Below are 15004 nucleotides of genomic sequence, written 5' to 3'. Positions count from 1 at the left end.
AGTCGAGAACCGGCGTTTCAACTCCCTAAACGCGGCTTTGCACCGATCCGACCAGGTGAAGGGGACTTTTGTGGAGGTCAGGGCTGTCAGGGGGCTAACTACCTGACTGTAGCCCTTGATGAACCTCCGGTAGAAATTTGCAAAACCGAGGAACTGTTGTAGTTTTCTACGGTTCGTTGGTTGGGGCCAATCTCTCACCGCCGCAACCTTGGCCGGATCAGGGGCGACTGAGTTGGAGGAGATTATGAACCCCAGGAAAGACAAAGAAGTGCGGTGGAACTCACACTTCTCGCCCTTCACAAACAGCCGGTTCTCTAACAACCGCTGTAGGACCTGACGTACATGCTTGACATGGGTCTCAGGATCCGGAGAAAAGATGAGTATATCGTCTAGATACACGAAGACAAACCGATGCAGGAAGTCCCGCAAGACGTCATTAACCAATGCTTGGAACGTCGCGGGCGCATTGGTGAGGCCGAACGGCATGACCAGGTACTCAAAGTGACCTAACGGGGTGTTAAATGCCGTCTTCCACTCGTCTCCCTCCCGGATCCGAACCAGGTGATAAGCATTCCTAAGATCCAATTTCGTGAAAATTTGGGCTCCATGCAGGGGCGTGAACACTGAATCCAGCAGAGGTAATAAGGTATCGGTTGCGAACCGTGATCTCGTTCAGCCCTCTGTAATCAATGCATGGACGGAGTCCGCCGTCCTTCTTGCCCACAAAAAAGAAACCAGCACCCATCGGGGAGGGCGTGAAGGGTTAAATCCCCACTCAGGATCGTGACTGGGATTCGTGCAGATCGTCGGGGTTTCCCCACGTGGGTGTTGTGACCCACCCTTAGCCCAGTCTCTAAGGACGAGTGCTGCTGTTTTGACCGTTTGGGGCATTCTCTCTGTGTGTGCTCGGTAGAGCTGCAAAGAAAACACTCTCCACGGATCAGCCTCCTTTGTCTCTGATCTGATCGCTTTTTGGTCCTGCTCGTTTCCCTAGCAACGTCAGCAGGGGGACCTGTCGTCACGTGGAGAGCCCTGCAGCGGAGCGTGGGGAAATCGGCTCCCTTTCAGACCCGGGAGGAAGAGGGACGGCTTGTGCCTGACCACGCCCTTCGTCTCGCTCCCGTCGGTGTTCTGTTAATCGGTTGTCTAACCGTATAACCATCTAAATCCCGCGGCTTGTCCTTCGCCACCAGGTGCTCCTTACGGACCAGAGACAGTCCGTTTACCAAGGCGGCGCGGAGCGCAACAGCATTCCAGCCGGCTCGCGCTGCCGCGATGCGGAAGTCGACTGCATACTTCACTGCGCTCCGTCGCCCCTGTCGTATCGACAGCAGCACACTTGAAGCGGTCTCGCCTCTATGAGGGTGGTCGAACACCTGTCGGAACTCCCTCACAAACTCAGTATAAACCGTTAGGAGCCATGAATTCTGCTCCCAAAGCGCCGTAGCCCAGGCGCGTGCTTCTCCTCGAAGCAAATTGATCACATAAGCCACCCGGCTAGCGTCTGATGCGTACATGACGGGACACTGTGAAAAGACGAGCGATCACTGCATCAAGAAGTCCGCGCATGTCTCCACACAGCCTCCGTACGGCTCCGGAGGGCTTATGTATGCTTCAGGGGAAGGTGGGGGGGTTCGTTGAACGACCAGCGGAATGTCTGTTTCTGGCACACGGTCAGCAGGAGGAGGTGCTGCAGCAGCGCCCTGAGCATGCGCTTCCACCTGGGCGGTGAGAGCCTCCATCCTACGATTGAGAACACTGCTCTGCTCGGTAACTAAGTCCAACCAAGCGGTAAAGGCGGTTAAGATGTGCTGCAGCTCACCCAACACGCCTCCTGCTGGCGCCTGTGCACCTCGCTCTTCCATTGGCTGTTCAAGCGATGGTTGACGCCCCTCGGGATCCATGACGCTGGCCGAGAAATCCTGTTGTGAAAGTGTCGTGACACGGACCCACAAAAGGGGGCGTTAATGAAGGGACAATGGATAAGCCAAAAGTAACAATTTAATGTTGTGAATCGCACAACGACGTACAGACAATAACAATATGGTGACTGTCAATCATACACCAGGTGACGTGTGGGCAGGCTCGACGATAGAAGACGCCTGGCGAGAGAAGAGCCGGATCCCACACAGCTTCCACCGCCAACGGAGCTGAAGAACACCGGAGCCGCCAAGCCCTGCGCCCCAGGTGGCCGCTGTCTTCAGCAGTCAGACCCGGTACTGCTGGCAGAGAACAGAGACAGTCCTGATGAGTGTGAGGTCGCACACTCAATAATCCCACAGTCTGTACACAATTAGGAGGGAGAACCTCCACCTCCAGCAACAATTTCACCCATGCAGCTCCTGTTGGTCTCTTTCCTGGATGGAGTGAGAGGCGAAGAACGTCGTCCTCTCACTGTCCGCCAATCCAGCCTCTGACAGAGCCCGCAGGAACACGGCTGCACACAGAACAATGTTTTGGACAACAATAATTACAGCAGAGAAGGTTACCTGAATGGTAGCTGATTTCTCGGCGGGGAGGTGGAGTTGCAGTCTGGCCTTTATGGTGGTGGTGATGAGTAGTGGATGAGTGACAGCTGGTACGGATGATGAGTGACAGCTGTCACTCCTGGTCGCTTCGACGCCCTCTCGTGCTTGAAGCCCGCACTTCAAGCAGGGCGCCATCTTGTGGTGGTGGGCCAGCAGTACCTCCTCTTCAGCGGCCCACACAACACGAGTCCAAAATCACATAGGAATACTAAGAAAAAAATGCATGTCAAACCTTTGTTGGCTTTGTTGGTCAATGGGTAATAATCTTGTCAAATCTTAAATATGCAATGTCACCTTGTTGTCTTGCCTCTTTCATTGCTGGAATCAGCTCTTTGCGTTTTTGTCTCACACTGTCAGACAAATCTTCATTAATGTACATGCTTGATCCCTTTAAAAACGTTACCTTTTCCAGCACAGCCATATGATCCCTATGCCTCAAGAACTTTACCACAATTGGTCTAGGTTTATCACCTTGTCCTCGTTTGTTACCACTGCGATGCACACGCTCCATTTCAGTATGCCTTGGATCTAACTTAAGTTTTTCAGAGATGATCTTCCTAATCTTGTCCTCAGAATCAGACTATTTCTCATGATCAGACTCCTGAATTCCATCAAACACCAAATTATTCCGTCGAGACTGATTGTCCAGGTAATCAAATTTACTAACCACATTGTTGTATGTGGAATCAAAAACAGACATATCTTTTCTTATTTCTTTACACTTGAGTGACAGATTATCAGAAATGAACTTGACATCATCAACCTCCTTCTGAGTATATTGAAGGCTTATTTTAAGATCACACAGATCTTTTATAACAGTTACAGAAATAGAAGACAAAGTTAATGTCAGGATCATTACATGTCCATCACCACCACATTTTGAAGGCCATGCATTATTTATGTTTTGTGTCTTTTTTCTTTTTTTTTTTTTTTTTTTTTTTTTTTTGGATTAAGGCAATCTTCCAAAATAAAACTGCAGAACACTAAAGCCTAAAAACTAAAAGAAGGAAAAAAATGGGAGCGGTACAGGAGCGGGAGTCATTCTGAATGTGAGCGGGATGGGAGTGGGAGTCATTTTACCAGGAGTGGGGCGGTCACAGTGGTTGTAACCCCTGGCTTGACTAGGCCTTTACATAGGTGAGTTCATATTGTGTACACTCTGCTTGTACACACAGGAATGTGCATTAGAACATCAGACTACAATGAAACTGAAGCAAATCAAAAATTTTAAAATATATAAATATGAAAACTAATTTAATAATTGTGGTTTGCACCATATTTTTACAAGGGTTTTCTTTCTGTTTACATTCAGAGGTGGTGTCAACACAGGGCTTGACACAGCACATCCAGGTGCAGTGCAGGTGGTTTTGGGGTGGGGGTTCCCTCTGCATGTGATGGGCTGTGGAGCAGATTGGGTGGATAAAGATACAGGAGGAGGTGCTGCAGAAATGAGATTGTGCTTCAACTTACTAACAATTTATTTGGGTGCTGCCATAACTGACAATAGTGCACATTTTGGGCTCAGATACATTTTTCTTGCTGAAATGTCTTTCACCTTTCCTATAGTAGTTTTCCATCTACATTTGTTGTTGGATGTTTACATACTGTCCTCATGGGCATGAATTTCATGGCAATTTGAGGCTTTTCATGATGCCTTTGAATTGTTCTTTTGGCAGGGTGGAATGATTGTGCAGTATATATTATTAATTTAAAAACAAGATTTGAGTGCACAAGTTTGCATTTAATGCAGTCTGCACAGGGTCTAAATTATCCATACAGACTCAAATATATACGTGCATTCACTTAAATCATTTAGTACCAGTGAACAAAAATAGAAACGCAATACTTTTGTTCTTGCTCCCATTTTTCATGAGCTGAATTTAAAGATATAAAACATTTCTCTCAAATATTGTTCACAGATCTGTCTTTGCCGAGATAATATAAATCAACTCCTCTCACACTTTTAGGAGGAATTTAGTGAAACATGGTACAAATCGTTGTTAGAATATGTATATTGTAATGTTGCACAACATTGTCACATTTTGGCAGAATTATGGCACTTGTTTAACAGACGTAGACGCTGCCAGTTTCGTGAGTCGGTGCCCGTATTCTGAAAACAGCTCTTACATTTTTAAGAGGAATGTCATGAAACTTGGCACAATTCCTTGAAATGTTAATGAAATGTACCAATCACTTGTACCAAAAGCAGCATTTGCCAGCTGGGGATATTGTGCTCTCAGAACACTTCTCTTTTGTTTTTGTTTTTTAGGGTTTTTTTTGTTTGTTTGTTTGTTTGGAATGTGTTTTGCAGGTCTGAAATGCAGGAATAGATGTACAACCCCTGGCAAAAATTATGGAATCATCGGCCTTGGCGGATGTTCATTCAGTTGTTTAATTTTGTAGGAAAAAAGCAGATCACAGACATGACACAAAACTAAAGTCATTTCAAATGGCAACTTTCTGGCTTTAAGAAACACTATAAGAAATCAGGAAAAAAAATTGTGGCAGTCAGTAACGGTTACTTTTTTAGACCAAGCAGAGGGAAAAAAATATGGAATCACTCAATTCTGAGGAAAAAATTATGGAATCATGAAAAACAAAAGAACGCTCCAACACATCTCTAGTATTTTGGTGCACCACCTCTGGCTTTTATAACAGCTTGCAGTCTCTGAGGCATGGACTTAATGAGTGACAAACAGTACTCTTCTTCAATCTGGCTCCAACTTTCTCTGATTGCTGTTGCCAGATCAGCTTTGCAGGTTGGAGCCTTGTCATGGACCATTTTCTTCAACTTCCACCAAAGATTTTCAATTGGATTAAGATCCGGACTATTTGCAGGCCATGACATTGACCCTATCTGTCTTTTTGCAAGGAATGTTTTCACAGTTTTTGCTCTATGGCAAGATGCATTATCATCTTGAAGAATGATTTCATCATCCCCAAACATCCTTTCAATTGATGGGATAAGAAAAGTGTCCAAAATATCAACGTAAACGTGTGCATTTATTGATGATGTAATGACAGCCATCTCCCCAGTGCCTTTACCTGACATGCAGCCACGTATCATCAATGACTGTGGAAATTTACATGTTCTCTTCAGGCATTCATCTTTATAAATCTCATTGGAACGGCACCAAACAAAAGTTCCAGCATCATCACCTTGCCCAATGCAGATTCGAGATTCATCACTGAATATGACTTTCATCCAGTCATCCACAGTCTACGATTGCTTTTCCTTAGCCCATTGTAACCTTGTTTTTTCTGTTTAGGTGTTAATGATGGCTTTCCTTTAGCTTTTCTGTATGTAAATCCCATTTCCTTTAGGCGGTTTCTTACAGTTCGGTCACAGACATTGACTCCAGTTTCCTCCCATTCGTTCCTCATTTGTTTTGTTGTGCATTTTCAATTTTTGAGACATATTGCTTTAAGTTTTCTGTCTTGACGCTTTGATGTCTTCCTTGGTCTACCAGTATGTTTGCCTTTAACAACCTTCCCATGTTGTTTGTATTTGGTCCAGAGTTTAGACACAACTGACTGTGAACAACCAACATCTTTTGCAACATTGCGTGATGATTTACCCTCTTTTAAGAGTTTGATAATCCTCTCCTTTGTTTCAATTGACATCTCTCGTGTTGGAGCCATGATTCATGTCAGTCCACTTAGTGCAACAGCTCTCCAAGGTGTGATCACTCCTTTTTCGATGCAGACTAACGAGCAAATCTGATGTGATGCAGGTGTTAGTTTTGGGGATGAAAATTTACAGGGTGATTCCTCATAATTGAGTGATTCCATATTTTTTTTTTCCTCTGCTTGGTTTAAAAAAGTAACCGTTACTGACTGCCACAATTTTTTTCCTGATTTCTTATAGTGTTTCTTAAAGCCAGAAAGTTGCCATTTGAAATGACTTTAGTTTTGTGTCATGTCTGTGATCTGCTTTTTTTCTACAAAATTAAACAACTGAATGAACATCCTCCGAGGCTGGTGATTCCATAATTATTGCCAGGGGTTGTATATCAAATGAAATGAAATTGACCTGAAAAAACATGAAATACTCTGGGTTTATGGGAAAGTGAAAGTAAATTTAAGGATCACTTTTTGGTTTTGTTTTTTGTTGTTGTTTCTTTCTTTCTTTTCATAATGTCCCAACTTTTTCTTAGGGGTTGCATTTTCATGGCAAATTTTTCGGGTTCTATTTTTTATAATCAATCAATCAATTTTTTTATATAGCGCCAAATCACAACAAACAGTTGCCCCAAGGTGCTTTATATTGTAAGGCAAGGCCATACAATAATTATGTAAAACCCCAACGGTCAAAACGACCCCCTGTGAGCAAGCACTTGGCTACAGTGGGAAGGAAAAACTCCCTTTTAACAGGAAGAAACCTCCAGCAGAACCAGGCTCAGGGAGGGGCAGTCTTCTGCTGGGACTGGTTGGGGCTGAGGGAGAGAACCAGGAAAAAGACATGCTGTGGAGGGGAGCAGAGATCGATCACTAATGATTAAATGCAGAGTGGTGCATACAGAGCAAAAAGAGAAAGAAACAGTGCATCATGGGAACCCCCCAGCAGTCTACGTCTATAGCAGCATAACTAAGGGATGGTTCAGGGTCACCTGATCCAGCCCTAACTATAAGCTTTAGCAAAAAGGAAAGTTTTAAGCCTAATCTTAAAAGTAGAGAGGGTGTCTGTCTCCCTGATCTGAATTGGGAGCTGGTTCCACAGGAGAGGAGCCTGAAAGCTGAAGGCTCTGCCTCCCATTCTACTCTTACAAACCCTAGGAACTACAAGTAAGCCTGCAGTCTGAGAGCGAAGCGCTCTATTGGGGTGATATGGTACTACGAGGTCCCTAAGATAAGATGGGACCTGATTATTCAAAACCTTATAAGTAAGAAGAAGAATTTTAAATTCTATTCTAGAATTAACAGGAAGCCAGTGAAGAGAGGCCAATATGGGTGAGATATGCTCTCTCCTTCTAGTCCCCGTCAGTACTCTAGCTGCAGCATTTTGAATTAACTGAAGGCTTTTTAGGGAACTTTTAGGACAACCTGATAATAATGAATTACAATAGTCCAGCCTAGAGGAAATAAATGCATGAATTAGTTTTTCAGCATCACTCTGAGACAAGACCTTTCTGATTTTAGAGATATTGCGTAAATGCAAAAAAGCAGTCCTACATATTTGTTTAATATGCGCTTTGAATGACATATCCTGATCAAAAATGACTCCAAGATTTCTCACAGTATTACTAGAGGTCAGGGTAATGCCATCCAGAGTAAGGATCTGGTTAATATTAAACCTTGTGGGTTTTGGACGTTCACTAAAAGGTTAATTAAATATGCAAGTGCCTGTTTTCCTCATGAATGCTCTTCCTGCACTTTGTCACCACACTATTTTTGTATGTTGAGCAAATAAATGGTTGTTACTATATTTTCAGAGGTTTTTCAGCCCTCTGAGGACATTTTGCTCTGATGAACCTTTCAGCTCAATGGGTAAAGCATAATTTCCTCTTGTTGAAGCAGCATAATTCATTACTGGTCACATTTGTCTGTTTGTCAGAGAGGCCTTGAGAAATACACTAAACACTAAATTGCATACAGGTCCACATTTGAGTACACAGTTTGTAGACATCATCATAGAAATGAGCAGAAGTTGTATTCAAAATTCTTCAGGTGGGTAATAAAGCTATGTTGTTCACGGTATTGTGATTTTTGTTTGCTTTTATAACACTAGACCATTAAGAAATGTTAAATAATGCAGGTATATCCCTGAAAAACCATGAAAAAGTTCAATATATTTTGTCGGGTATTTCTGAAAGTGAAAATTTTAGATGATCTTGACTCATTACATACAAGCTAACACGTTTGAAGCATTTATTTTTTTAATTTCCATAGTTATGGTCCAAGCCCAGATAAAGGAAGGATCCATGGCATTCACCAGATATTTTGTCAAATCTCAGCTATATCTGTTGTGCAGCTAGTAAATTCTGAGTGCTGCTTCCAAGCCTGGAAAAATAAGTAGGGTTGTGTCAGGAAGGACATCGGTGGTAAATCTTGCAAAATGCAGGTCACAAACCAAATTTCTCTCCTGAATTGGCTGTGGCCCGGGTAAGAATGACCGCCACTGGTGCTGTTGTCCAACAGGTTGGTGGTGGGATTTTGGCTGCTGCAAAGAAGAAGTGGTGGAGAATGTGAACGCAGTGAGAGAGGAGGAAAATTACAAGTGTGGAAGTGAGAGTCGGGACTTTAAATGCTGACAGCATTACTGGTAAAGGAAAAGAGTTGACTCATATGATGGAGAAGAAAAAGTAGACATACTGTGTGTTCAAGAGACCAAGTGGAAGGGAAGTGAAGCCAGGAGTATAGGAGGTGGGTTGAAACTGTTTTATCATGCAGTCGATGGGAAGAGAAATGGTGTTGGGTTCTTTGTCACCACACTATTTTTGTATGTTGAGCAAATAAATGGTTGTTATTATATTTTCAGAGGTTTCTCAGCCCTCTGAGGACATTTTGCTCTGATGAACCTTTCAGTTCAATGGGTAAAGCTTAATTTCCTCTTGTTGAAGCAGCAGAATTCATTACTGGTTACATTTGTCTGTTTGTCAGAGAGGCCTTGAGAAATACACTAAACACTAAATTGGCAAGTGAACAGAGGTGATGAGGAAGTAATCGGTGAAAATGCTATCAAGGAGCAGAATGTGCAGGGACAAATGGTGGTAGAGTTCGCAAAACAGATGGAAATGACTGTCTTGAATACTTACATATTTTAAGAAGAAGGAGGTGTACAGGGTGACATATAAGAGTGGAGGAAGGTGCCTGTAGGTAAACTACATTCTATGTAAGAGATTCAACCTAAATGAAGTGGGAGACTAGAAGGTGGTGGCAGGGAATAGTGTAGCTAGACAGCATAGGATGGTGGTCTGTCAGATGACTTTAGAGCTGAAGAAGAGGAAGAGAGAGAGCTGAACCAAGGATCAGATGGTGGAATACACAGTTGCCTGGAAAAACTTAGCAAAAGGCATCAGAGAAGTCAAGGGCTGGTACAGGCAGCAAATAGAGGGCCACTTTGAGAATCATGACCCCCACAGCATGTGTAGAGGAATTAAATCCATGACTGACTATAAAAAACACCATGGAGAACAGTTAGGACAGAGATCTCCCTGAAAGAATCCAGCCTGAGGAGGAGCAGATACTTGTCCTCCAGCAGCACCAGGTGAAATCCACCTTGAAATGGATCACTGCTGCCAAAGTAGCTGGACCAGATGGGGTAACAGACCGCCTCCTGAAGACCTGCATTGACCAGCTGGCTGGGGTGTTCACAGACATCTTTAACGTCTCCCTACAACATGCTGCTGTCTCCACCTGCCTCAAATGAATTACAGTTGTGCCCAAAAAGCTTGCTGTCGCAACCCTCAATGACTGTCGGCCAGTTGCCCTCACCCCAGTCGTCATGAAGTACTTTGAGAGGATGGTGTTAGCACACATCAAATTAAGGGTCATAGGTGCCTGCCCTTCCCAGCAGACATTGTGCGTGAGGTGGGGTGCACAAGGCCACATATAGACAAACACATTCACACCCACATGCAGTTCCATGGTCAATTTAAAGTTGCAATTCACCTAACCTGCTTGTCTTTGGATGTGGGAGGAAGCCGGAGGACACAGAGGGAATTCACACAGACATGGGGAGAACACGCAAACTCCATGCAGAAAGGACCCAGGTGGGGCGCGATCTCACAACCTTTTTTCTGTGAGGCAACAGTGCTAATCCCTAAGCTACCGTGCTGTCCTAGAGTGCTATAGTTCAAAAAATATTCTCAAATCTTGTCATGAAAGTCTCTGTGAAATTTCTTCAATTTATTGCTCTAAAATACAGGAGAATGCATTTCAGAGCATCTAGAAGCCTTCATCCTACAGGGCCTGCCTAGGCCTAGTCCCCAGTCAAAAGGGCCTTTCACACCGGACGCTTTGGAAGCATCAGAGGCGCTACGAATCAGTCTAAAAAGCATTATTTTCAGTGAGACGCATTGCTTTTTAGAAGCGTCGCATCAAAAGCCGAGCTAGACAGACGCTTCTGACGGGAGCGCGCATTACCGCTTGTCGACAGGCTGACATGGTCAAAGTTCAACCCAATCCAACTTTCACCGCTCCAAACTGTGATGTAGCTTTGCGCTGTCCAGTAGGAAGGACACGTCAGGCAGAAACCAATGATCTCTACCAAACAGAAACATGTCACAGGAAAACATGTCAGAAAAGCAGTTTTCTGAAGAAAAATCCTTGCAAATATTTTTTTTACCTCAAAATTTCTGATTACTATAAAAAAGTTTAGAACACTTGTAATTAAAATAGCAAAAAATAAAATACAAGGTTCTTTGACTGCACAGCTGGCGGTCAAAGGAGGAAAGATAAACTATAACAGAACTCAGAGCGCAGACCTGCAGCTCAACACAAGAACAAATATAAACTAGAAGAGAAATCAGATTGCACACTCTGGCTGCAGCCAAACTGTGCACTCTGATTCCTCTGTGCAGAGAACCTGCAGGCTGCGTTCTCACCTCCTCTCTCCCCCCGCTGCGTGCACCTGATGCAGACATTCCTGCATCGTCATGACGCCACAGGAAGCAATTCGATAGGGACTTAAGGCTTTACTTTTCCTCAGATTTCTACTGAATCTCAATGATATTCAAAAAACATATTTTGCTAAAAACTAAAAAAATTCTTGAAGTAAAGCAGTGGGCAAGTGAGTAGCTTTTTATACATATTTGTAAATAAAGTCTAACCCGGTAGCTGTTTATTTCCTGAAAAATAACTAATGGGATATTCCGCAGAGCATTGTTCCTTCTTATTTCATCCCAAATATCACAGTACATTTGAATCATTATATTAACTTCTTGATACATTATTGTCAATCTTGATCAAACTTGGTATATGTCTGAGTCACTTTTTGAAATCCAGCTGTTTAAAAATGTCTCCCCGCCAAATCGTTGCTAGCCTATGATAACGTCCGGGTCTTAGTAGTATTAATAGCTTCAATCATGTTCGAACATCTATAAACAGGGTGCTCCTAATGAGTACAGCTTACTAACACAGAATATACAACAACTGTTTAGAAGTTTGGCCAAAACGGGAGCATCCACTTTTAGCTTGCCATAAGCTAAGCTCGTGGCGCTCGTGAGAGTGTGAATCGGATGCTGTGAAAACATACTCCATTGAGATGTTGTTTGCGAAAGAACACTGTAGCCTGGCAACCAACGTGTGTGTTTTCAAACCTAATTTCAAACAGACCAGTGATGAAAGGAGTGCAGCAGTAATGCTCTGCTGACTCAGTGTGACCACAGAGAGAGAAAAGTGTAAAGCCCCTTTCACACTGGGGCTGCTCCCAGTTGCGTTGTGCATCGTTATGACAACGCCGCGTGGAAGCAACTCGGTGGCGACACGATGCAGCTTGGCGCCACAACAGCGCGAGGGGCACAAACGAAAATTAAACGTTTAATTTTGTTTGCGTCCTCTGCTCGATGAAGAATTAGGTGGTTTCAGCGCAAGTCAGAGCAACAGGACGGTACTCAGCGTGACTGGAAGCCACACACTGACAAGACGACGTTACCCCACAGCAATTTATGATTCCTGCTGTGTTCCATTGTTCCTGCAGTATAAATCACGCAGGATTGAACACAGAAAAAAAAAAATGCTGATCGCAGCAGCTGCTCCTCCTTGCTGCTCCTTTTCACAAAGGAGCAGGAGCAAACACTTTTAAACACTTTTGTGAGAAGTCTCACAAAAGTGTTTAAATAAAATCTATAAGTCCTGCTCACAGACTGATTGCCAGAGGCAGGAGATGTCCTCATCCAGTAAAAAGTCCGGACATCTCCAGTCCACTCACGGACGATTCGTTCATGTGCACACATATGAACTTAAAAAAAGAAAGAAAAAAAAACTGTCTGGCTGCAGGCATTAGTTCCTTGTTCTCCGCTCAAACTCTCGCTTCACAGTTAAAAAAAGGACATAAGTCCTGCTCACAGAATGACTGCCAGAGACAGGAGATGTCCTCATCCAGTAAAAAGTCCAGACATCTCCAGTCAACTCACGGAAGATTCGTTCACGCGCGCACATGTGAACTTAAAAAGAAAGAAAGAAAGGAAAAAAACTGTCTGGCTGCAGGCAATTAGTTCCTTGTTCTCCGCTCAAACTCTCGCTTCACAGTTAAAAAAGGACATAAGACCTGCTCACAGACTGATTGCCAGAGACAGGACATGTCAACATCAAGTAGAACTCCAGACATCTCCACATTTGCTCACGGACGGTTCGTTCGTGCACACACGCACGCGCATCTCGCGGTCAAAGGAGGAAAGATAAACTATAACAGAACTCAGAGCGCAGACCTGCAGCTCAGCACAACAAATATAAAGTAGAAATGAAGTCAGAGTGCACAGTCTGTCTGCAGCCAAACTGTGCACTCTGACTTCTCTGTGCAGAGAACCTGCAGGCTGCGTTCTCACCTCCTCTCTGCCCCCTGCTGCGCACACCTGACGCAGAAATTCCTGCGTCATCATGACGCAACAGGGAGCAACTGGGAGCAGCCCCGGTGTGAAAGGGGCTTAAGTCAGAGTTTTGTCCATGTTGTGATGTTTTTCTCTTCTTTCTCCACATCAGGTTGAAGCCTGCAGTAAGGAGGCTGAGAAGATTGATTCCCTCATCAATTACGCCAGTCCAACACTGGTCGCACACGTTCCTCTCTCCGCCTTCCTCACATCTGAGATAAAGACCTCCTCCATCCAGCTCTCTGGGGCTGCGCACCTCTCACCGCTCACTTTCTGCTTCCTCTTCAGCCTCCTTTTGGCTGCTCCTGCCCTCTGCCTGGACTAAGTGCTAATTATCCGCTATCAGCTGCTCCCTCACAGACTTGTTCCAAAGTGTCTCCGCAGCCACCTTTTCCTGTGATGATGGGGGCATCACAAAGAGAAGAATGGCATGTTTGAGCGGTGGTGGTCATCATCTGAACAGGAAGAAGCAGCATCGATGCTGCATGACAATCATTCTTAATGACTTGCCTGCGTTCCCAACAATCACGGCGGTGGATAAGCTATTATTATGGACGCTTAAGTATGAACAGTGTTAATTACGGGGGCTTTCCTCCATGGAAGTGTACGTGTGTGTGTGTGCGTGTGAGACCTTTAGCTTCACACCATCAGTGTTTATGCATTAGTCCAAGCAGGAAGTGCTTCGCTGAAAGCTGTTAAGTGAGACTGTAAATTACATGACTCACTCTGCTTCAATCTGTGTGTGTGTGTGTGTGTGTGTGTCATTTTCAGAGTCACTCTAGGACAAAACATCTCAGTCTGCTAATACATCTGGAGAAGAAATTACTTAAAGCTTCCACAATGGCACACAAATTCCAGGGCCCTCATTTATCAGCCATTTGTACAGACATATTTGTGCTTAAACTGTGCGTATGAACACTTCTACCCAAAGAGTGCAATTCACCAACTTGTACTTACACTTAGAAATGTGTGTAAATACACACATCATCTCAAGGTAGAAGAGGAAAAATTGCAACAAGAAAGAATCTCTGTCATCACAGCAGGCAGCCTCATCCACATACATTCTTTATTGTCCTTGATTTAATAAATAATTAGTAATTCTGTCTAATTAGAACCAGACATGTAGCCTCGATGGTGTCATTATACACAAAAGATACTTATGTGAACTAAACAGCAGCTTTTGACCTCATCATTTACATACAAAATAAATAACTACAGACCTTTTACCACCAACAAGCACCTCAGTTTCCACCTGCCGCAACTATCAGTAGTTTACCTGGTGGAATTTTATCATAATATTAATCTTAGAGATTCTTATCTTCATAAAGACAGGTTCACAGAATGTCACAGGAGCACATAGGATTCTGGGACAACTGTAATGACAAATTAATGTCTACTTATTCTCTTATTTGAAAACATTATGCTGCTTTTTTGTGTTTAAGTTTTAAAAGCTTCTTAAAGCTCATAAAACATATGTCCATAAATGATTTTGATGTCTAAATTAAGAAGCCTGTGACACCATCAGTTAATGGTTGTTACAAATGATTGGGTTCAAAACTACAAGTGTTGCCACTCATTGCATTTGTTTTTGTTTACTCATTGCTGTCACCATATATGCGATGTCTGTTAGAAAACTATCCGACCTTTTTATTTTTTGCAAAAACTATATGGATTTGAATCATGTGCACTTGCATCAGCCAAGCTTGAACCTTCGTACGCATGCGTGAGTTTTTTCACGCCTGTCTGTTGTGTCATTCGCCTGTGGGCAGGCTTTGAGTGAGCAGTGGTCCACCCCCAATTTGGAGCTTTGCTGCATCAAATTTTTCCAGAAACTGTGAGAGACAGCCAGGTGGAAACCACTCGGAAGATTCAGATGGCTTTCAGGGACGATTCTATGGGGATCACACAGATTAGGGAGTGTTACAACCGGTTTAAAGACATCGCACA

At 43.7% G+C, this 15004-nt stretch overlaps 1 protein-coding gene across 1 annotated transcript in view; it reads left to right on the top strand.

Moving 5' to 3' along the window:
- reck (reversion-inducing-cysteine-rich protein with kazal motifs) overlaps nucleotides 1–14777 on the top strand; it is a 508306-nt gene extending 493529 nt beyond the window's left edge. Inside the window, exon 21 of the mRNA XM_034173078.1 lies at nucleotides 13170–14777. Coding sequence (XP_034028969.1) covers nucleotides 13170–13382 — 213 coding nt within the window. The 3' untranslated portion in view covers nucleotides 13383–14777. The remainder of the gene's footprint in view (nucleotides 1–13169) is intronic.
- The last annotated feature ends 227 nt before the right edge of the window (nucleotides 14778–15004 follow it).

The sequence above is a fragment of the Thalassophryne amazonica genome, chromosome 1 (assembly GCF_902500255.1).
Source record: "Thalassophryne amazonica chromosome 1, fThaAma1.1, whole genome shotgun sequence".
NCBI lineage: Eukaryota > Metazoa > Chordata > Actinopteri > Batrachoidiformes > Batrachoididae > Thalassophryne > Thalassophryne amazonica.
Note: the sequence above shows the minus strand (reverse complement) of the source record. Positions and strands in the feature narration are given on the sequence as shown.